Raw genomic sequence first — 23,517 nt, forward strand, 5'->3', positions numbered from 1 at the left:
TTCCATTTACTTATTTGGTTTATGGTCTCTCCCCCAGACACACACAGATTTTTATAGCTCTGTTTTATCTTACCCATGCAGAACGGTGCCTGGCACAGGGCAGGCACGTAGTAAACATTTGTTAAGTGAATTATCTTCTTTTCTCTATGAAACTTGTTCCTCACAGTCTGCCAAACCTAAACTGAAACAACACGTGATATGGTTTGGTACTGGTACTGGTGATGTGAATGAAATCCAAGAGCACTGATCCACGTTTTTCTGGGGAATATCACAGGATAACTAATCTGGCATCATTTGGGTACCAACTCTCATGGAAGGATGCAGTATGACACTAGAAACTTCATTAAGGACAGTGATAAACACATTCAGACTACATCTGGAGAATGAGACTTAGATTCACTCTTAGAGGGCTAGAGACAAACAAGAGCACGTTCAGGGGAACGCAGACATTCCCACCCATGACACAGAGTGCAGGGATGAGGACGATTGGCTTGGGCGGAAAGAAGACTCTTACGGAACATGATTCCTGTCTTCAAATGTTGAACAAGGTGTCACGTGGAAGATTAATAGGTCTGCACATCTGCTGTGTAGACCTGTAATCACCTCCTTTTCCCCTCCACCCCGTCAAAAGCAGATCCAGCTTTTGTGGAACCTGCACATTAGGAGGGAGGCTGTCCTAAAGAAAACAAGTATAAAGAATATGAGTATGAATTTATAAAAGTATAGCTACCTTGGAAGGTACCTGTGCAAGTGAGGGTCCCGGAAGCTTCAGCTTCATTAGCTTCATGATAAATTCACCACATTCAGACTTCCTGTGCAGCAAAACTGAACTTGTAGCTCTCCAAACACACCATGTTTTTCCTTCCCTGTGTGGCTTTGCGTCAAGTGTTCCGTCTAGAAACCCTTTTCTCAACATGTCTACTTGGCAGTGTCTGTTCATCCTTCCACTGCTAATTCAAGGCTGCCCGCTCTGTGGGGCCATGCCCAGGTCCTCCAGAACACTTAGGTGGGTGCTAAGCTTTCTGTACACCCACAGGAATCTTGTGCAAGCCGCTGCTACAACGCTCGGCTTAGTGTTTAAGTTTGGTAATGTGTTTGTCTGGCTTCCCTTATACTGGGTATCAGTCAGGATGGGCTGGGTTATGCTGTAGTAAAAAGCAACTCCAAACACCTCCGTGGCTTAAAACAACAGAGGTTATTTCTTGCTCATGCTGTGTATAGATTGTGGGTCAGCTTTAGTTCTCCCTTTAGGGCTCAGGCTAGGAGAGTAGCCACTGTTTGGAACATTGCCAGAAAGTAAATAGTGAACCAAAGGATGTACTTTCTCCTAAAGTTTTCCCCTGGAGATGACACATTTTCTTACGTTTCACTGGTTACACCGACCTTCACGTGGGCAGGGTAATCCAGTGTGTCAGAAGGAGAGCCAGCCCCAGAATACTGCTGAATAGCCTAATAACCACAACAAACTATTAGCTTCTTGAGTAAAGGATGGCATCTGTTAAAAAATCTTTGTGTATCCAGTACCTCCATGTAGTTCTTTAGAACATACTAAGTCCTCACTATTTTTTAAAATTATTGTTTTTTTCAGTTACAGTTGACATTCAATATTATTTTATATTAGTTTCAGGTGTACAACATAGTGGTTAGACACTTATATTTATGCACTGATTCCTCTAATTAATCTAGTACCCACCTGGCACTATACATAGCGGTTGCAACATTACTGACTATATTCTTCTCTGTGCTGTCCTTTACATCCCTGTGACTAGTTTGTAACTACCATTTTGTATTTTTTAATCCCTTCATCTTTTTCATCCAGCTCCCTTGCCCCGCTCCCCTCTGGCAACCATCAGTTTGTTCTCTTTATCTATGAGTGTGTTTCTGGTTTGTTTGTTTATTTTGTGTTTTAGATTCCCCGTATTAGTGAGATCATATGGTTTGTCTCTCTCTGTCTGACTTGTTTCACTTAGCATAATACCTTCCATGTTGTCACAAATGGTAAGATTTCATTCTTTTTTATGGCCGAGTGATATTCCATTGAGTACATGTACCACATCTTTTTTATCCAATCATCCATTGATGGGCACTTGGGTTACTTCTATATCTTGGCTATTGTAAATAGCACTGCAGTGAACATAGGGGTGCATATATCTTTTAAACTTAGTGTTTTGGATTTCTTCAGATAAATACCCAAATGGAATTTCTGGGCCAAATGGTAGTTCAATTTTTAATTTTTTCAGGAACCTCCAAACCATTTTCCACACTGGCTGCACCAATTTGCAATCCCACCAACAACACATGAGGGTTCCCCCTTTTCTCCACCTCCTCGCCAGCACTTGTTGTTTGTTGATTTATTGATGATAGCTATTCTGACAGGTGTGAAGTGATATCTCGTTGTGGTTTTTATTTGCATTTCTCTGATAATTAGAGACATTGAGCATCTTTTCATATGTCGGTTGGCCATCTGTATGTTCTCTTTGGAGAGATGTCTATTCAGGTCCTCTGCCCATTTTTTAATTGGATTGTTTGTGTTTTTTTGGTGTTGAGTTGCACGAGTTCTTTATAAATTTGGGGTATTAACCCTTTATCAGATGTATCATTGTCGAATATCTTCTCCCATTCGGTAGGTTGTCTTTTTGTTTTGTTAATGGTTACCTTTGCTGTACAAAAACTTTTTAGTTTGATGTAGTCCCACTTGTTTAATTTTTCTTTTGTCTCCCTTGCCCAAGGGGAGATATTGGGAAAAAAAAATATTACTAAGAGCAGTGTCACAGAGTCTACTGCCTATGTTTTCTTCTAGGAGTTTTATGGTTTTGGGTCTTACATTTAAGTCTTTAGTCCATTTTGAGTTTTTTCTTGTATATGGTGTTGGAAGGTGGTCCAGTTTCTTTTGTTTTGTATGTATCTGTCCAGTTTTTCTAACACCATTTATTGAATAGACTGTCTTTACCCCATTGTATACTCTTGCCTCCTTTGTCATAGGTTAACTGACCATATAGGCATGAGTTTATTTCTGGGCTCTGTATTCTGTTCCTTGGATCTATGTGTCTGTTTTTAGACCAGTACCATGCTGTTTTGATTACTATAGCTTTGTAGTATAGTTTGCTATCAGGTAGTGTGATACTTTTAATTTTGTTCTTCTTTCTTAAGATTGCTGTGGCTCTTTGAGGTCATGGTTCCATGTGAATTTGAAGATTATTTGTTCTAGTTCTGTGAAAAAGGGCATTGGTACTTTGATAGGGATTGCACTGAATCTATAGATTGCTTTGGGGAGTATGGACATTTTAACAATGTTAATTCTTCCTACCCATGAGCATGGTTATGCTTCCATATATTTGTATCTTCTTCAGTTTCCTTTGTCAGTGTCTCATAGTTTTCTGAGTACAGGTCTTTTCCCTCCTTAGTTAAATTCATTCTTAGGGTTTTTTGTTTGTTTTTGATACAATTGTAAGTGGGATTGTTTTCTTAATTTTTCTTTCTGACAGTTCATTATTGGTGTATAAAAATGCAATTTATTTCTGAATATTAATTTTGTATCCTGCTTTACTAAATTACTTTATCAGTTCTAATATTTTTTTGGTGGAATATTTAGGGTTCTCAATATATAGTATCATGTCATCTGCAAAAAATGACAGTTTTGCTTCTTCCTTTTCCATTTGGATGCCTTTTATTTCTTTTGTTTTTCTCTGATTGCTGTGGCTGGGACTTCCAGTACTATGTTGAATAAAAGTGGTAAAAGTAGACATCCTTGTCTTGTTCCTGATCTTAAGGAGGACACTTTCAGCTTTTCCCTGTTGAGTATGATGTTAGCTGTGGGTTTGTCGTATATGGCCTTTATTATGTTGAGGTACATTCCCTCTATTCCCACTTTACTGAGAGTTTATCATAAATGGATGCTGGATTTTTGTCAAACACTTTTTTCCTGAATCTATTGATACAATCATGTGATTTTTATCTTTCATTTTATTTATGTGGTGTAGCACATTAATTGATTTGCAGCTATTAAACCAAACTTGCATCCCAAGAATAAATCGTACTTGATTGTGGTGTATTATCTTTTTAATGTATTGCTGAATTCAGTTTGCTAATATTTTGTTGAGGATTTTTGCATCTATGTTCATCGGACATATTGGTCTATAATTTTCTTTTTTTGTAATGTCTTTGTCTAATTTTGGAATCAAGGTAATGGTGGCCTCATAAAATGAGCTTGGGAGCTTTCCCTTCTCTTGTGTTTTTTGGAATAGTTTGAGAAGGATGAGTGTTAATTATTCTTTGGCTGTTTGGTAAAATTCACCTGCGAAGCCATCCAGTCCAGGACTTTTGTTTGTTGTTTTTTGTTTACTGATTAGATTTCATTAGTAGTAATCGGTCAGTTCACAGTTTTTGTTGCTTCTTGATTCAGTCTTGGAAGATAGTATGTTCCTAGGAATTTATCCATTTCTCCCAGATTGACTGATTTGTTGGCATATAATTTTCATAATATTTTCTTATAATCTTTTGTATTTCTGTGGTGTCAGTTGTCACTTTTCTTTCATTTCTGATTTTATTGATTTGTATCCTTTCCTTTTTTTTCTTGGTTAAGGGTTTATCAATTTTATCTTTTCATAAAAGCAGCTCTTGGTTTCATCGATCTTTTGTATTGTATTTTTAGACTATTCTGGTCTGATCTTTATTCTTTCCTTCCTCCTACTCACTTTGGACTTTGCTGTTCTTTTTTTAGTGCCTTTAAGTGTAAGGTTAGATTGTATATTTGAGATTTTTCTTGTTTCTTGAGGTAGGCCTGTATTGCTATGAATTTCCATCTTAGGACTGCTTTTTCTGTGTCCTATAGATTTTGGGTCATTATGTTTTCATTTCCATTTGCCTCGGTATCTTTTGATTTTTCCCCCTTGATCTCATTGTTGATTCATTCATTGTTTAGTAGCGTGTTATTTAGCTCCAGGCGTTTGTGTGTTTTTCAGTTTTTTCATGTAATTCATTTCTATTTTCATACCACTGTGGTCAGAGAAGATGCTCGATATGATTTCAATCTTCTTAAATGTGTTGAGACTTGTTTTGTAGCTTAACATATGGTCTATTTTGGAAAATGTTCTATGTGCTCTTGAAAAGAATGTATATTCTGCTTTGGGCTGAGTCCTTAACTATTTTTTTAGTAAATAATTAAATTTAGTGAGTAAAACTTACAGGGAAAGGTAATTTTTGGGGGTGCTTAATACAAGGAACCATTTCCGACGTCTTTTCAACCTCAGAAGATGCTGACCTTCCTGTCTTAAGAGATATTCAAGTATAGGCTATCCTAAACACCTAATGATGCTTTCAAGATGATTCATGCAAAGACGAGTGGTTGAAATATGTGGTCTCTAAAGTCCCTTTAATTCTGAGGCCTCTGTATTTATATCATCATCATCTTTCTGAGTTTGAGGAAGAATAAATTAGTGTTCATTAAAGAGGTGATAACATCTGACTGGAGCAGGATATTTCTATTGGTGACTTAACAGAAACAAGATTTGTTTGAGGGGGGAAAACAAGTAGAGAGCTCTGGCTCTGATCCCTCAGCTGAATGGTGATTACTAAGTGTAGAAAGTATTGTGACTCTTACGTATTCAGAGAGCAAAACAAGGCCAGCTCTGGACTGGATGTTGCTTTGACACTTGAGGATTCAGGCTTAGAAACAGATGAATTCTTTGTGACTCTTTTGTTTCAGCAGAAATCTGATGATTCTAGCCAGCGGATCTGCTGGACTGCCAGGGTCCTGCCCACACACATTCCTGAGGATGGACGGTTTCCCTTGTGTTGGTTTTGCTGTAGATTCCTGCTGACCTAACCTTGGTCTGATCACTGAGTCCCACTGTAACAGAGTTCTCTAGTCACATGTAAGTGTAAATAATACATCCCCTCTTCTGACTATGTAAAACTCTTATAAATATTAAGGATCCTGATAGCCCTGTCATTTTAATTTAAAAAAATAACACTGGAGTAATTCAGTTTGTAAAATCTTTGAGCTCTCTGTAAAAAGGCTCAAAATAATGTAATTAATAATGTAAATAGGGCCGGCCCGGTGGCTCAGGTGGTTAGAGCTCCATGCTCCTAACTCTGAAGGCTGCCGGTTCGATTCCCACATGGGCCAGTGGGCTCTCAACCACAAGGTTGCCGGTTCAACTCCTCGAGTCCCGCAAGGGATGGTGGGCTGCACCCCCTGCAACTAGCAACAGCAACTGGACCTGGAGCCCAAACTACACTGTGCCCTCCACAACTAAGATTGAAAGGACAACAACTTGACTTAGAAAAAAGTCCTAGAAGTACACACTGTTCCCCAATAAAGTCCTGTTCCCCTTCCCCAATAAAATCTAAAAAAGAAAAAAAATGTAAAAATAAAGGTAGTGGGTTATTTTTCAGTTGAATGTGTCCTGAAAAAGAACATAGGATTTAGAATCAGAGCACCAGGCCCGCACACAAATCTGTGTGGCTTTCGTCATATCACCTCCCCTTTCTTGCTCAGTAACTCCTCAATGCTAAAATGGGGGAAGGGGTGGTAGTAACTACTTCAGGAGGCTATAGAGATGGATCAGGAGAGATGAAAGCACTTTGCAGGCTCTGAAGCACTGTGAGTGATGGAATTTAAGTAAATCCAGTGTCCTGGTTGGTCATGGCAATGTCTCAGATTTTCTTTCTAGCATAGCAGTGGCGCCATTGGTGCAAATAGACCCATCTGTGTGTGGTGTTATCTTATACTTCAGAAATCTCTTGAGATGCAAACCATTGATTTAATTCAGAGTGTATGTCAGTGGTTCACAGGACCAGCTACTACTACTATTGGGATCACTTGACTCATGCCATAGACTCTAAAAGGTACTCATGCATTGTCACTTTCAGCCTGGATTAAATTCACATGAGAACTTGCTGGGTTCTTTGTTTTGTTTTGTTTGCACATCTGGCCCCAGTACAACTTTTTGTCACTTCCAGTGCTGTTGTGTGTAACTTCACACAAATGTGCAATTTTCAGGATGTTTGTAACTAGGTTTATTTTTAAGTGTCAAAACTACATTTCCTAAAGATTCTGCCTCAATGAAATTGTATCCTCATGGATTCCAGGGTCCGTAGAAGTGGTAAAAGCTGTTGATAGTTTGAAATTGATACCGTTGTATTTTGGTATTGGGGGGGAATTGGTTCTTCAACCCCCCCACCCTTGGATACCTAAATTTGTGGATGCTTGAGTCCCTTATATAAAATGGTATAATATTTACATATAAGCTACACACATCTTCCTGTATACTTTAAATCATTACTGATTACTTATAATACTTAATACAATGTAAATGCTGTGTAAATACTACATTGTATTGTTTAGGGCATAATGACAAGAAAAAAAGTCTGTACATGTTTAGTACAGAGGCAACTATCATAGGTCTAACTACTAGGTACACATCAGCAACAGTGTAACATTTTTCTTTTTAATATTTTCCATCTATGATTAGTTGAATCTGTGGATGCAGAACCTTCAGATATGGAGGCCTGACTGTATTTGAAAACAATGAGTAGTCAGATTCCCTCCACCTGCCTAGTACAGGTAAATCCATGACAGCTATCATTTATTGTTCCAATTGAATGACTTTAAAAAGGATAAGGTAGTGATACCAATTAGGGGCTCCATTTGGACAAAGCCTTGGCATCTGTGGGTATATCAGGACCCCACCTCCTGTCCTCGCCACACACAGGATGGTTCGTAGCACACTAAAATCTCTCAACTCTACATGAGCAACTCGCAATCATGCCATATGCTGGCCACCCAATTTGCAGGGTATACTGCTCCCTGACACTATTAATTTTATTTATTTTAACCCTTACTGCTATTTTTAAACTAAAAGTAACACATGATTATAACAAATTCAAATAATATAGAAGGCATAGTTAAAAAAAAATGTAAATGTTCTTCTCCTTGCTTAATAAAGTAACTTACTATTTAATGAATCAGTCTTTATCCTTTGTTCTTTTAAATCCTGTTCATAGTCAAACAAATACAAGTGTACATAGATTGGTCTTTATACAATGAAATCATGTATTTTATTATGTAGCACATTACATGTTTTATTATTTAAATATATATGCCTGGGAGATGTATTCACATCAGTTCAGTTAGGTCTTAATCTTTTTAAATGGCTGCATTTCATTTTCTAGTATGTTCTAGTTTTTTTCTTTTATCACTACCTTACTGCACATTGTTCATGCTAGCAAATTATGCTGTGAATGACCTTACTAATATCTTTGTGATTATGTGCATGTATTTTTGTACTTTATCAGACTATATGGGTTCTTAGAAATGAAATGGCTAGATAAAAGGATATGCCTTTTTAAATATTGATGAATGTTGCTAAATTGAACTTCATAAAATTTCACCAATTTATACTCTCACCAGTGGTGCATGAATACTACATGGTCTGTCTTTCTGATATCTGCCAATTTGTAAAGAAGGGGAGAAAAATCTCATTTTTAATTTAATTTTTATTTCCTTAATTACTAGTGAGGTTGAGCATCTTTTCTAGTTTATAGCTTGTATATTTTGCTTGTTCATTTTCTTTTCCCCTTTTTCTAATATTTTTGTCTTATTTACATGAGCTTTTATACATTGTAAATATTAACATATTTTTAAAAATTACAGTGTTTTATAAATTTTCTTTCAGGATGTCACTTGTCTTTAAACTTTACTAATGATGTCTTTTAGTATTCAAAAGTTTGTAATACTTGTGTAGTCAAATCAATCAACCTTTTATTTTGAGGTTTCTAGATTTTGAGTTTTGTATAGGAAGAACTTCTCAGCACAACCTAAAAAAAACTTCTCCTATATTTTTTCTAATATGTTTGTAATTTTGCTTGTTAAACTTCTCTGTTAAATTCACTTGGAAATTATTGTTCTTTATAATGTGAGTTAGGGATTGAACTCAGTTGTCCTAATACTTACTCGTTTGTTTCTTTCTTTCCCAACTGATTTAAAAATAGCACAGCTTTCATATTCTGAAAACCCCATATATACAAAATCTATCTAGATGATTCATTTATCCCTTTATCAATTCTTATGCTAATAATACATTATTTTAATTATTCAGGCTTTAAATTATATTTTGATATGTGATAAAGCAAATTCCTCTAAATAGCTCTGTTTCAAAACTTTTAAATCTATTTTGCACTTTTTACCTTCCAGAGGAATTTCATATTCAGCTTGTCAAGTTCCATAAAAAATTCTTATGGTATTTCCCCCAACATTTTTTAAATAAAAAGTTTCAAACATACAGAAAAATTGAAAGAATTTTATAGTGAGCATCCATATACTCACCACTTAGCTTTTACCACTAACATTTTAAATGTTTGCTTTATCTGATGGCATTTCAATTGTGATGATAATCGTCCGAAATGTAGAGATTAATTTAGAGAGAAATGACATTTGTATAATTCTGAATCTTTACCCACAAGATATGCTATGACTCTCCATTTATTTAGGTCTTTTTGTTCTTATTAAAGTTGGTAGTTATTGTTTTATGGATTTTGCACATGTCTTATAAGGTTTATTCTGAGATGTTTTCCAGATTTGGTTGTTCATGTAAAGGGGCTCTTCCCCCCCCCAACCCCATTTTCTTTTCTAATTGATTATTTATGGCATATGGGAAAGTTAATTATTTGTGTGTTGCAAATGTATCTCATCATCTTACTTAGTTCTCTTATTAGTTATAATACTTTTTCAGGGGATTTTTCTCACTAGACAGTCCCCTCATATGCAAATAACACTGGTTTGTCTCATCATTTTTTACTGTCTATTCCTTTCATTTTTTTCTCTTATATTTTACTGTCTTGGATCCCATTATAATGTTAAATAATGATAGTGGGAATCCTTATTTTGTTTCTGACTTGAATATTTCGTTATTAGGTATAATATTTGCTGTGTTTCTGGTAAAGATTATTTATCTAAGGAAATTTTCTTCTTTTTTCCTTCATTTCCTTCATTTGCTAAATCTTTTCAAGAACGAGAGTTTAGACTTGAACAACACCAAGGAACAATTGGACCTAGCAGACATATACAGAACACTCCACCCAACAGAATATACACCTTTTTCTCAAGTGTACATGGAACATTCTCTAGGGTAGATCATATATTAGGTTACTAATCAAGTCTTAACAAATTTAAAAAGATTAAAATCATACCAAGTATCCTTTCCAGCCACAACGGAATGAAACTAGAAATCAGTAGCAAAAGGAAAACTGGAAAATTCACAGATATGTGGAAATTAAAAAACACACTCTTGAACAACCAGTGGGTCAATGAAAAAATCACAAGAAAAATCAGAAAACATCTTAAAAACAAATGAAAATAAAAATCAACATACCAAAACTTACGCATACAACAAAAGCATAGTAAGAATATTTATAGCAGTAAATGCCTACATTAAAAAAAGAAGAAAGATCTCAAATCAACAACCTAACTTTACACCTCAAGGAACTAGAAAAAGAAGAAAAAACTAAACCCAAACTTAGCAGAAGGAAAGAAATAATAAAGATTAGAGCAAAAATAAACAAAATAGAAAATAGGAAAACAATAGAAAAAACTTAACAAAAGAGTTAGGTTTTTTTGAAAAGATCAACAAAATCGACAAACCGTTAGCCAAACTAAGAAAAAAGAGAGAAGACCCAATAATAAAATTAAGAAATGAAAGAGGCAGCAGTCCGAGTCCACAAAAATAAAAAAGTATCACAAGAGACTATTGTGAACAATTATACATTGACAGATTGGATAAAAGAAATGGATAGAAGAAATGGATAAATTCCTGGAAACATACAATTTACCAAGACTGAATCATGAATAAAAAATCTGGCCAGACATATAACTAGTAAGGAGATTGAATCAGTAATCAAAAACCTCCCAACAAAGAAAAGCCAAGGACCAGATGGCTACACTGGAAATTTTTACCAAACATTTAAAGAATTATTAACATCAAATCTTCTCAAACTCTTCCAAAAATTGAAGAGGAAGGAACACTTCCAAATTCATTTTATGAGGTCAGCATTACTATGATACCAAAACCAGACAAATATCCTACAAGAAAAGAAAAAAAACTGATGAATACTGATACAAACATGTTCAACAAAAATGCTCAACAAAATACTAGCAAAGCCAAATTCAACAGCACATTAAAAGGATTATATACTATGACCAAGTGAGAATATTCCTGGAATGCAAGGATGGTTCAACAAATGAAAATCAATCAATGTAATACGATACACCAGATTAACAGGATGAAGGACAGAAGACATGCAATCATCTCAATTGATATGGAAAAGGCATTTGATAAAATTAAACATCCTTTAATGATTAAAACACTTTCAACCAACTAGAAATAGACGGTAATTACCTCAACACAATAAAGGCCATATATGAAAAGCCCAAAACTAACATTATGTTTAATAGTGAAAAACTGAAAGCTTTTTTTCTAAGATCAAGAATAAGGCAAGGATGCCCATTTTCACCTGTTCTATTCAACATACTACTGGAAGTCTTAGCAGGGCAATTAGTCAAGAAAAGGAAATAAAAGGCATCTAACTTGGAAAGGAAGAAATAAAATTATCTCTGTTCACAGATGAACTGATCATATATGTAGAAAACCCTGAAATTTCCACAAAAAAAAAAAGAGAAAAGAATTCAACAAAAGTTGCAGGACACAAAATCAGTACACAGGAATTATTTTTTTCTATATACTGTGTTTCCCTGAAAATAAGGGAAACCTACCCTGAAAATATGCCCCAGTTAAGATCGTCAGCCAAAGGGACGCATTTAATATGTTATGACGACATTCCAAAAGAACATGACATGACTATATTTGAATAAATGTAGATTATTGTACATGAAAAAATAAAACATCCCCTGAAAATATGCTCTAATGCATCTTTTGGAGCAAAAGTTAATATAAGACCTGGTCTTATTTTTGGGGAAATATGGTATAAGACCCGGTCTTACTTTGGGGGAAACACAGTACTAACAGTGAAATATCCAAAAAGTAAATTAGGAAAACAATCTCATTTACAGTAGCATCAAAAAGAACAAAATACTTAAGAGTAAATTTAATCAAGGAGTCAAAAGACTTGTACACTAAAAAATACAAAACAGTGGTGATAAAATTAAAGAAGACACAAATAAACAGACATCTCATGTTCATGAATTGGAGGACTTAATATTGTTAAATTATCCATACTACCCAAAGTGATCTATGGGTTTAATGCATCCATATCAAAATCCCAGTGGCCTTTTTTTGCAGAAGTAGAAAAAAAGTCCTAAAATTCATATGGACTTTCAAAGGACCCTGAATAGCAAAAACAATCTAGAGAAAGGAAAACAAAGCTGGAGGCCTCAAACATCCTGATTTCAAAGTACATTACAAAGATACAATAATCAAAACTGTATGGTACTGGCAGAAAGTCTCCATCAAGATGGTGCAGTAAGTAAATGCTGTGCTCACCTCCTCCCATGACCACATCAAAATTACAAATAAACTATAGAACAGCCATCATTGAGAATTGCCTGAAGTCTAGCTGAACAGAAGTCCTGAGACTAAGGATATGCAGAAGAAACCACTTTGAGACCTGTAGGAGGGGCAGAAATATGGAATGGGCTGGTCCCACACACACATATGGTGGTTGAAAATCAGGAGGGGTATCTGGGCTGCAGAGGTCCACCCAGTGGAGTGAGGGGTTCCAGCTCCACACCAGGCTCCCCAGCTCAGGGCTCCAGTGCCGCAAAGAGAAGTCCTCATAACTTCTGGCTTTGAAAACCAGCAGAGATTGTGGCTGAGTGAGACAGAGGGCTGCTGGAGTCCCAGACGTTCCCCTTAAAGAGTCTGCACCCAGACTTACTCGCTGATGGACTGACTCACTGTGAGCTCAGGCACTGGGGCAGCAACTCAAAATGCACTAGGGACATACGGGGAGAAACTGAATTGTCTGGCTTCAGGGAAAGGACTGGAGGAGCAGCTTTCTCCCAGACACAACTGCTGGCAGAGCCATTGTTCCTTTGTTGAGCCCTCTCCAATCCAGCCTACACACGCAGGTGGGCGCCGTATCTGAGTCTCCATCAACCTGGCTATCACTGTTGGCCCTGCCCTGGTGATTCCCTGAGACCCTCCTCCACCCAACTTGTGGGCCCACCCAAGCCACTTCCAGTGGCTTTTCCATACAAATGGCCTGTTTTGACTCATGCTGAAGACTTTCCTAAAATCTCTCAAAGGTTCACAAACCCCAAACAAGCAGCATCTGGCCTCAGTATGCCCTGTACCTCTTGCTAAGCAGCCCCAAGCCCAGCACTAGAGGTAGCTGGCCTCATTTTGCAGCTTAGCCTTTTCCAGGTACCTCCAAGCCCAGCACAAGTGGCAACGACCTGCAGATCACTTTGAAGCTCATACCAAGTGGTTTCAGGCAGGGCATAGGCAGTGACTGACCTTAACTGCACCAGAGCCCCTCTCAAGAGGCCCCAGAACCAACATACCTGATGGCCAGCTTCAGAACACACCAGAGTACCACCCAACCACTTCCACAAATGACACACCCAAAGGGCAGATTTGGCAGGCACCAGACCTCTACTAAAGCGAATTCTGATCCATAGGGTTAGCCCCTGCACAAAAGCTCCTCCATTGTAGTCACAGCCAGTCCTCACAACCAATAAGCCTGAGGGTCAACCCCTCCCATTGATGTGCCAGCAGCAATCAAAGCTCAACTATAACAGGAGGGCACACACAATCCACACAAGGGACACACCTGGAGCACCTGGCTGAGGTGACCAGGGAGACTGCACCATTGAGCCCCACAGCACACCTACTACATAAGGACACTGTACCAAGACTGGGAGACACAGCCGATCTACCTAATACATAGAAACAGACACAGGGAGGCAGCCAAAATGAGGTGACAAAGAAACATCTCCCAAATGAAAGAACAGAACCAAAATCCAGAAAAAGAAACATGATGGAGATGAGCAATCTACCAGATGCAGAGTTCAAAACTCTGGTTATAAGTATGCTCAATTCAGTGAGAGCTTCAGCAAAGAGATAGGAAACATAAAAATGGAGATAGAAAACATAAAAAAGAATCAGTCAGAAATAAAGAATACAATTACTGAAATGAAGAATGCATTAGAGGGAGTCAACAGTAGATTAGATGAAACAGAGGATTGCGAATCAGCGATTTGGAAGATAAGGTAGCAGGAAAAGACCCAATCAGAACAGCAAAAAGAAAAAAGAATCCCGCAAAATGAGGATGGTTTAAGAGGCCTGTGGGACAACATCAAACATTTCAACGTTCACATCATAGGGGTACCAGAAGGAAAAGAGAGAGAGCGAGGAATTGAAAACCTATTTGAAGAAATAATGATGGAAAACTTCTCTAACCTGGCAAAAGAAATGGATATTCAAGCCCTGGAAGTGCAGAGAGTCCCAAATAAGATGAACCCAAAAGAGCCCACAACTGGACACATCATAAGCTGATTTCTTAACAGAAACTTTGCAGGCCTAAAGGGATTGGCATGAAATACTCAAAGTGATGAAAAGCAAGGGCCTACAACCAAGATTACTCTACACAGCAAAGCTATCACTTAGAACTGAAGGACAGATAAAGAGCTTCCCAGACAAGAAAAACCTAAAGAAAGTCATCACCACCAAACCAGTATTACAAGAAATGTTAAAGAGACTTCTTTACAAGAAGAAGAAGAAAAAAAAACAATCAAAAATATGAATAATAAAATGGCAGTAACTACATATCTATCAACAATTACTTTCAATGTAAATGGATTAATGCTCCAATCAAAATACATAGGAGGGCTGAATGGATAAGAAAACAAAACCCTTACATATGCTGCCTAAAAGAGACTCACACTTTAGATTGAAAGACACACAGACTGAATGTAAAGGGATGGAAAAACATATTTCATAAAAATGGAAACAAACAAACCTGGGGTAGTAATACTTATACCAGACAAAATAAACTTTAAAACAAAGGCTATAATAAGAGACAAGAAGGACCCAGTAATTCCACTTCTGGATATTTATCCGAAGAAACCCAAAACACTAATTGAAAAGACATGCGTCCATATGTTCATCGCAGGATCATTTACAATAGCCAAGATATGGAAAGCAAGCTAAATGTCCATCAGTAGACTAATGGATAAAGAAGTGCTACAACATATATATAATGAAACATTACTCAGCCATAAAAAAGAATGAAGTCTTGCCATCTGCAACAACATGGATGGACCTAAAGGATACTATACTAAGTGAAGTAAGTCAGACAGAGAAAGACAAATGCCATATGATTTCACTTATATGTGGAATCTAAAGAACAAAATAAATGAACAAACAAAACAGAAAGAAACTCATAGATGTAGAGAACATTTTGATGGTTGTCAGATGGGAGGGGGTTTGGGGAAATGGGTGAAAGGGAGGAAAGGATTAAGAAGTACATATTGGTAGTTACAAAATAGTCATTGGGATGTAAAATATAACAGAAAATATAGTCAATAATATTGTAATAACTATGTATAGTGTCAGATGGGTGCTAGATTTATCGGGATGATTACTTCGTAAGTTATATAAATGTCTAATCACTATGTTGTACACCTGAAACTAATATATGTCAACTCTAATTGAAAAATAAGTTATTTTAAAACAACTGTATGGTATTGGCATAAACACAGACATAGACCAATGGAACAGGATAGAAAAATCCAGGAATAAACTCATTTGATCTCAAAAAGGGTGCCAAGGCTACACAGTAGAGAAAGGACAGTCTCTTCAACAAATGATGCTGGATAAACTGGATAGCCACAGGCAAAAGAATGAAGCAGGACTGTTACCTTACACCTTATACAAAAATTAACTCAAAATAGATTAAAGATCTAAATATAAGACCTGAAACTATAAAACTTCTAAAAGAAAACATAGGGAAAAAGCTTCATGACATGGGTTTGCCAGTAATTTCTTGGATCTCACATGAAAAATACAGGCAACAAAGGAAAATATACAAATGGGACTACATCAAACCTAAAAACTTCTGTGCATCAAAGGGAACAATCAACAGAGTGAAAAGACCATAATGTTTTCCATAGCAGCTATGCAATTTTACATTCCCACCAACAGTGACGAGAGTTCCAATTTCTCCACATCCTCGCCAACACTTTTTGTGTTCTTTTTTTTTTTTTTATAGTAACCATCCTAATGGGTGTGAGGTGATTTCTCACTGTGGTTTGATTTGCGCTTCCCTAATGACTAATGATGTTGAGCACTTTTTCATGTTTACTGGCCATTTGTATATATTTTTTGGAGAAATGTATTTTCAAATCCTTTACTTATTTTTTAGTTGTTTTTTTGTCCCTCTATTGTTGAGTAGTAAGAGTTCTTTATTCTGAATACAAGGCCCTTATCAAATGTATGAATTGGAAATATTTTCTCCCATTCTGCAGATTGTCTTTTTCTCTTTTTTGATGGTGACCTTTGAAGCACAAAGTTTTTAATTTTGATGAAGTCTAATTTATCTGTCTTTTTCTTATGTCATTTGCACTTTGAGATATTCTATTTGATGTCTTTAATGATGTATCTGAAAATCTGATTTGCTCACTGGTAACACAACTGTATTATTTTTAGCTTTCCTGATTTGGAACTGTAAAGCATTTGATTTAAAATGTTTGCCAATAGCATATAAAGGAGCTTAGAAATGTTTATATCCATTGAGATGGTCAACCCATTTCTATGAACTTAGCCTCTGAAAATAGTTTAATAGAAATACATCCTATATATCCAGAGGTCATTTCATTGTCACCTATGAGAGAGGGATGCTGGAAGCATGTTTAGTAGCAGAGGAGGATAAGCTAAGTCCATAGTGGTGTATTATCAGGCAGCTATTGAATATTATAATTATGAAACTTATTTAATGAAAATATTTATAATATAATGTTCAGTGAAAAAACACACGTTTGCACCCATCATGATTAAAAGTATGTATAAAATATTTGCACTAGATGGAAAGGTATACAAAATTATAGGTGGTTTTATTTTTTACAATTTAACTTAATATTGATATTTTATCTTTACAATTAAAAATTAAGTAAAAAAATATGTGCATGATATTTCACATTGGTTGGGGAAATGGTGACGAGTGGTTAGATCTGGGCATATATTTATCCTTATGGCACCCTATTTTTAAATAGTAATTGTTTATTATGATCATCAGGGTTAGATTTACAAACAGAAAAACAGTTTGCTCTGTTTATTTACTAAGAATTTAAATAGAGATATTTTAATTTTCTTTACATTTTTATTAGGTTGGTGCAAAAGTAATTGCAGTTTAAAAGGTTAAAAATAATTGCAATTACTTTTGCACCAATCTAATATATCAAATACAAACACTGATGATAACATGATTTGGGTATTAGAATTAGTATTATTTTAGTCATTATCAGTATTATAATTTGCTACAAGAAAGATAGTGATGATTAATAATAGGTATGACAGAAAAACTTTCTCAGGTATCTCATGAAAGAATTATTATAATTATTTCACATGTAAACAAGTCGGTCACCCCAGCTTTTGAAATGCATTTTAAATGGACCAAAGATTTAATAGTTGTTTTTCCTTTTACGGAACTATACAGGGCTCGAAGGAAATAAAAAAGTAAGGGGTCTGTGGATTCCCCTACCCGCTGACCTTTGGCTTCATCTGAGTGACAGCGGTCCGGGCTACGGCCAGTATCTGTGAGGTGATCACTCGTCTGTAACTGGGAGTGGGTTTGACAGGGCAGCAGGCAAGGAAAGGTCCCCAAGAGAGGCCTGGCTCCTATAGCGAGCCTGTACCCCCTGCCACCCCTCCCTCTGACTTGGCCTCTGGGCCTGGCTTGGTTCAGGCAGAGGCGTCATCTTGTTCTCATGTGTGGGAAGGCTATGAAAAGAAATCCCTGGTTGGCCCAAACATTAAACAAGAATTACACTAGGATCTTTTGTTCTTACTCGGACATGGTCAGAATTAATTTGGAGGTCCAAAACAGGATTATTTTGTTGTTGTCGTTTTTGTTTTTGAATCCGAGTTACTTAATGCAAGGATACAGAGGGAAGTACAAAACAAAAACACATGGCTGAAGTCTGTCAAATGGTATTGAAACATCCCCAGGTCATTCTTCTTTGTTAGTGTTTGGGGGGCTCCTGACTCAAATTCTACATCCCAGCTGCCGCTGAACCTCCTGTGAAAAGGCCCCAGTGATAGAAGTCAAGCAGTGGAGTGTGTCTGGGTTTCTGAGACATACCCAGACAGAGCTTCAGAGATCTTAATCATTTTTTTTCTTCCTCCTCAGGTTTAATAGGGAAAACTTGCTTTCTGCAAACAACTGAAAAAGCTGCCCTTGGAAACTTTCTTTGGCCCTCATGGCGCAGCTGGAACTTGTACAGTGAGGCCCTTGATGGGACAAGCTCTCAGTCACTGAGCCCTCAGAGTGGCTGTCGCCATGGCCAGCAAGAGGAAGTCCACCACCCCGTGCATGATCCCCGTGAAGACGGTGGTGCTGCAGGATCCCGGGGGTGCGGAGGCCCCGGCCGCCGAGCCTTCGCCTGAAGGACCCCAGCAGGATCTGCCCGCAGACGCACCTGCCCCGAGCGGCGAGGCCGCCCAGAACCCCGGCAGCACCGACGGCGCCGCGCTGGCCAACGGGCACCGGGCCACTCTGGATGGCTATTCGTATTCCTGTAAATACTGCGATTTCAGGTCCCAGGACATGACCCGGTTTGTGGGACACATGAACTCCGAGCACACAGACTTTAATAAAGACCCGTCTTTTGTCTGCACTGAGTGCAGTTTTCCGGCAAAAACTCCTGAGGGGCTTTCTCTGCACAATGCCAAGTGTCACTCGGGGGAAGCCAGCTTTGTGTGGAATGTGGCCAAGCCAGACAATCATGTCGTCGTGGAGCAGAACGTCCCCGAGAGCACCGGCGCTCCTGATCTACTGTGCGAGCCCAGCGCCGAAGGGACCGACGGGCAGGCCGAAATCATCATCACCAAAACTCCAATCATGAAGATAATGAAAGGCAAAGCTGAAGCCAAAAAAATTCATATGCTCAAGGAAAACGTCCCCAGTCAGCCCGTCGGTGAGGCCGTACCAACCCCCTCGGCTGGCGAGACGGAGGTGAAAGAGGGCGGCCACCCTTTTGTCAACGGGGCGGTCCCGCTCAGCCAGGCATCAGCCACCTCCGCCAAGGCCCCGCAGGCGGCCAACGGGCCTCTGATCGGGACGGTGCCGGTGCTGCCGGCCGGGATCGCGCAGTTCCTGCCGCTGCAGCCGCCGCCGCACGTGCGCGCCCAGCACCACGCCCACCCGCCGCCGCCCAGCTCCAAGTCCCTCCCCAAAGTGATGATCCCGCTGAGCAGCATTCCCACCTACAACGCGGCCATGGACTCCAACAGCTTCCTGAAGAACTCTTTCCACAAGTTCCCCTACCCAACCAAAGCCGAGCTCTGCTATTTGACGGTGGTCACCAAGTATCCGGAGGAACAGCTCAAGATCTGGTTCACAGCCCAAAGGCTCAAACAGGGGATCAGCTGGTCCCCGGAGGAGATCGAGGACGCCCGGAAGAAGATGTTCAATACAGTCATTCAGTCTGTACCTCAGCCCACAATCACCGTGCTGAATACTCCGCTGGTTGCCAACGCGGGCAATGTCCAGCATCTCATCCAGGCCGCCCTCCCGGGTCATGTTGTGGGGCAGCCAGAGGGCACGGCGGGGGGCCTGCTGGTCACTCAGCCACTGATGGCCAACGGGCTGCAGGCGCCAAGCTCATCCCTCCCCCTAGCGGTGACGTCGGTCCCCAAGCAGCCGGCCGTGGCGCCCATCAACACCGTGTGTTCCAACACGACGTCCGCGGTGAAGGTGGTGAACGCGGCGCAGTCGCTGCTCACGGCCTGCCCCAGCATCACCTCGCAAGCCTTCCTGGACGCCAGCATCTACAAAAATAAGAAGTCTCACGAGCAGCTGTCAGCTCTGAAAGGAAGCTTCTGTCGGAACCAGTTCCCGGGACAGAGCGAAGTGGAGCATCTGACCAAAGTGACGGGCCTCAGCACCAGGGAGGTGCGGAAGTGGTTCAGTGACCGCAGGTACCACTGCCGGAACCTGAAGGGCTCCCGCGCCATGATGCCCGGAGACCCCGGCTCCATCCTCATCGACTCCGGGCCGGACGCGCCCTTCTCCCCAGCACCCAAGGCCCCTGAGGTGACCTGCGTCCCGCCGGCAGCCACTCTGGCCGCCCACCCTTCTGCCAAACGACAGTCCTGGCACCAGATCCCTGACTTCACACCAACCAAATACAGGGAGCGGGCCCCCGAGCAGCTCCGAGCCCTGGAGAGCAGTTTTGCACAAAACCCCCTTCCCCTTGACGAGGAACTGGACCGCCTGAGGACTGAAACCAAAATGACCCGAAGAGAGATTGACAGCTGGTTTTCTGAGAGAAGGAAAAAAGTGAATGCAGAAGAGACCACGAAGGCTGATGGGATGAGCTCTCTGGAGGAAGGGGAGGCTGTGGAGGACGAGGGTGGGGCAGACGATTCGTTGGGTGACCTGAGGGTCCCTGGGGAGAATGGCTCCCCGGAAGTGCCCAGCAGCTACACGTTAGCCGAGCGCAAAGTCAGCCCCATCAAAATCAACCTCAAGAACCTGCGGGTCACTGAAGCCAACGGCAAAAGTGAGCTGCCAGGGCTGGGCCCCTGTGAGCCTGAAGACGATGGGCCAAGCAAGCTGGCCGAGCAGCCCCCTGGCAAGGTGAGCTGCAAGAAGACAGCACAGCAGCGGCACCTACTTCGCCAGCTCTTTGTGCAGACGCAGTGGCCCAGCGCCCAGGACTACGACTCCATCGTGGCCCAGACGGGTCTGCCGCGACCGGAGGTGGTGCGCTGGTTCGGAGACAGCAGGTACGCCCTGAAGAACGGCCAGCTCAGGTGGTACGAAGACTACAAGCGGGGCAACTTCCCACCAGGGCTGCTGGTTGTCGCCCCTGGCAGCCGGGAGCTGCTGCAGGACTATTGCGTGACACACAAGACGCTGTGCGAGGAGGACCTGCAGAGCCTCTGCGACAAGACCCAGATGAGCTCCCAGCAGGTCAAGCAGTGGTTTGCGGAGAAAGTGGGCGAGGAGACCCGGGCTGTGGCAGACACAGGCGGCGAGGACCAGGGCCCTGGAGACCCTGCAGCAGTTCACAGAGGGCTGGGTGACACCTATTCGGAGGTGTCGGAAAACAGTGAGTCCTGGGAGCCCAGTGCCCCTGAGGCCAGCTCAGAGCCCTGTGACACACCGAGTCCCCAAGCTGGACGTCAGCTAGGTAAGGAGCCCCCCGGGAGCCATGGCTCTCCTCTGTGGGTGTGGGGAGGAGGCACCCATGGGTGGGACTGAATTTACTGCATGGGGGCGTCTGCTGTTCTGAAGGCTGCCTGGCAGCGGACTAAACTGCCTGTCTGCTTCAAGTACAGCGAGCCGCAGATGTCGTCGGAGCATAATGTGATCAAGGCTTGAGAGCTGGTTTTTCATTTCGTTTCATGTTCTTTTAAACCTGTGCAGGGGAAGGAACATAGTGAACCTACAAGGGGCCAAACTTTTCTCACCCTTTCTTAGCAAAAGGAAAATAGGTCCAAACGTCACCGAATCAGACAGAACCACACCACTGGTAGGAGAGAGAAGTAGCACTTGTGAGGCAGTTCAGCTCAAATTGGTGAACAAAAGGAAAGAGTCTCTCATTGTTCTTGGATACATGAGTATTTTTTTTACTGATGAAAATATTATAATTTACATGTCTGTTGTTCTTTCTGATGTAGAAGTAATGTTAAATCATCTTCCCACTTAGCCATATATGGAATCAAAACCTTGAGTTTTATTCCTCACTTTCTCTGGATCATGGTATTAGTACTTGACAGAAAATTTTAGATTATTTTATTGAAGACAGTTTTGAAGCTACAGGCAAGTCACATCATGAGGTATTGATTTTCTAGGCTCTGGGTCCCGGAGTTCCCAGCCTCTCCCCTTCCCTTCCCTTCCCTTCCCTTCCCTTCCCTCTCCTCCCTTTCCCTCCCCTCCCCTCCCATCCCCTTCTTTTTCCTCCCCTTCCTTTTCCTTCCCTTCCTTTCCTTTCCCTTCCCTTCCCTTCTCTTCCTTTCCCTCCCCTCCCCTCCCCTCCCCTCACTTCCCCTCCCCTCCCCTCCCTTCCCTTCCCCTCCCCTCCCCTCCCCTCCCCTCCCTTCCCCTCCCTTCCCCGCCCCTCCCCTCCCCTCCCTTCCCTTCCCTTCCCTTCCCTTCCCTTTCCTTCCCTTCCCTTCCCTTCCCTTCCTACTCTTAGGCATTCTCGTCCCCAGGATGACCGGGAGCCTTGTAACTCAGCTCCTCACAGGAGTCTGGGACCTGGGGAAGTGTCTGGATCTTCACCTTCTCTGATTCGTGGAGCTTTACAAGTTGCTTCTGGGACCTGGTGTTTCTGAACTTGGCCTTGTTTTCCTCCAGGGCCCCAGGAGGCAGTGAGGGCCTCTCAGGGGGCATCCTGAGCGGCAGGGGACAGGTGTGGTCTTCCAGCGCTGGCAGTGCTGGTTGCCTTGGGCATCTTCTCCAGCTGGGGGCCTGCTCCCTGGGGGATGCCCACCCAGGCTTTGGCTTTGCCATTGAAACAACGTAGATTGCTAGGAACTAGAAAAAACTAGTTTCTTTTGCTTTTATAAATTAAATTTTATTCTAAGTTATATTCTTGGGTAGCTGGAAATAGGGTGGTTACACAGCATTGTGGTTACACAGCATTGTGAACATACTAATACCACTTCATGCACACTTAAAATGGTTAAAACTGTAGGTTTTATGTTATGTATACTATTTTATCGCAATTTTTTTTTAAAAGCTGACCTGGAATTGGGATGAATGGGTTTGAATCACAAGCGTTGACTCCCCTCAGCTACTAAATTCAACACAAAATGAAGTGTTGATGTCGTGGGTGGGGCAGAGCCCGAGTGGCAGGGGTTGTGGCATGCCGTTGTAGCATCGTCCTCTTCTGTCCGAGGATGGTTACCATGCGTGCAGGAAGGGCTTGTCTGCTATCTGTCCGCGATTCTCATGGCTTTGTCGGCAGCCTCTGTACAAGGGCCACTTCTGTAAGCAGCACAGATAACGGCCCTCTCTGAACAGACCCACTGACTCTGACTTCAGGGTTGGAAGTTCTAAATGAAGTGAAGACACACATGTCAGAAACTAGAGCCAGCTGCTGTTCTGTTAGAACAGTATGTTCTGGAGAGCCGGAAGCAGAGGGCAGGACGAGGCGGATTAGGACAGGACCCAGAGGTGGCGGTGGCCTGGGGAGCGGGGCCGAGGAGCGCAGTGAGGGCCCAGAGGAGACGAGCTCCTGCCCAGCTGCGAGGCCCGGGGTTTGGCGGTGGTCCCTTGGAGTATCTGTGGCCGCACCAGATGTAGCCGGCATCCCGTCCATAACCCACATCC

The 23,517-nt window shown here is 41.1% G+C and overlaps 1 protein-coding gene across 6 annotated transcripts in view; it reads left to right on the forward strand.

Annotated features, from left to right (window-relative positions):
* ZHX3 (zinc fingers and homeoboxes 3) overlaps positions 1 to 23,517 on the forward strand; it is a 137,555-nt gene that overhangs the window by 107,427 nt on the left and 6,611 nt on the right. For 4 of the 6 annotated variants that reach the window (XM_033094611.1, XM_033094610.1, XM_033094613.1 and 1 more), the window contains one exon: positions 18,364 to 21,370. In XM_033094611.1, coding sequence (XP_032950502.1) covers positions 18,514 to 21,370 — 2,857 coding nt within the window. In that variant the 5' untranslated portion in view covers positions 18,364 to 18,513. Of the gene's footprint in view, positions 1 to 5,707; positions 5,874 to 17,687; positions 17,776 to 18,363; positions 21,371 to 23,517 lie in introns of those variants that run through there. The other 2 variants (XM_033094612.1, XM_033094614.1) reach the window with 2 other exon arrangements.

This window comes from Rhinolophus ferrumequinum, chromosome 23 (genome assembly GCF_004115265.2).
Source record: "Rhinolophus ferrumequinum isolate MPI-CBG mRhiFer1 chromosome 23, mRhiFer1_v1.p, whole genome shotgun sequence".
Lineage (NCBI taxonomy): Eukaryota > Metazoa > Chordata > Mammalia > Chiroptera > Rhinolophidae > Rhinolophus > Rhinolophus ferrumequinum.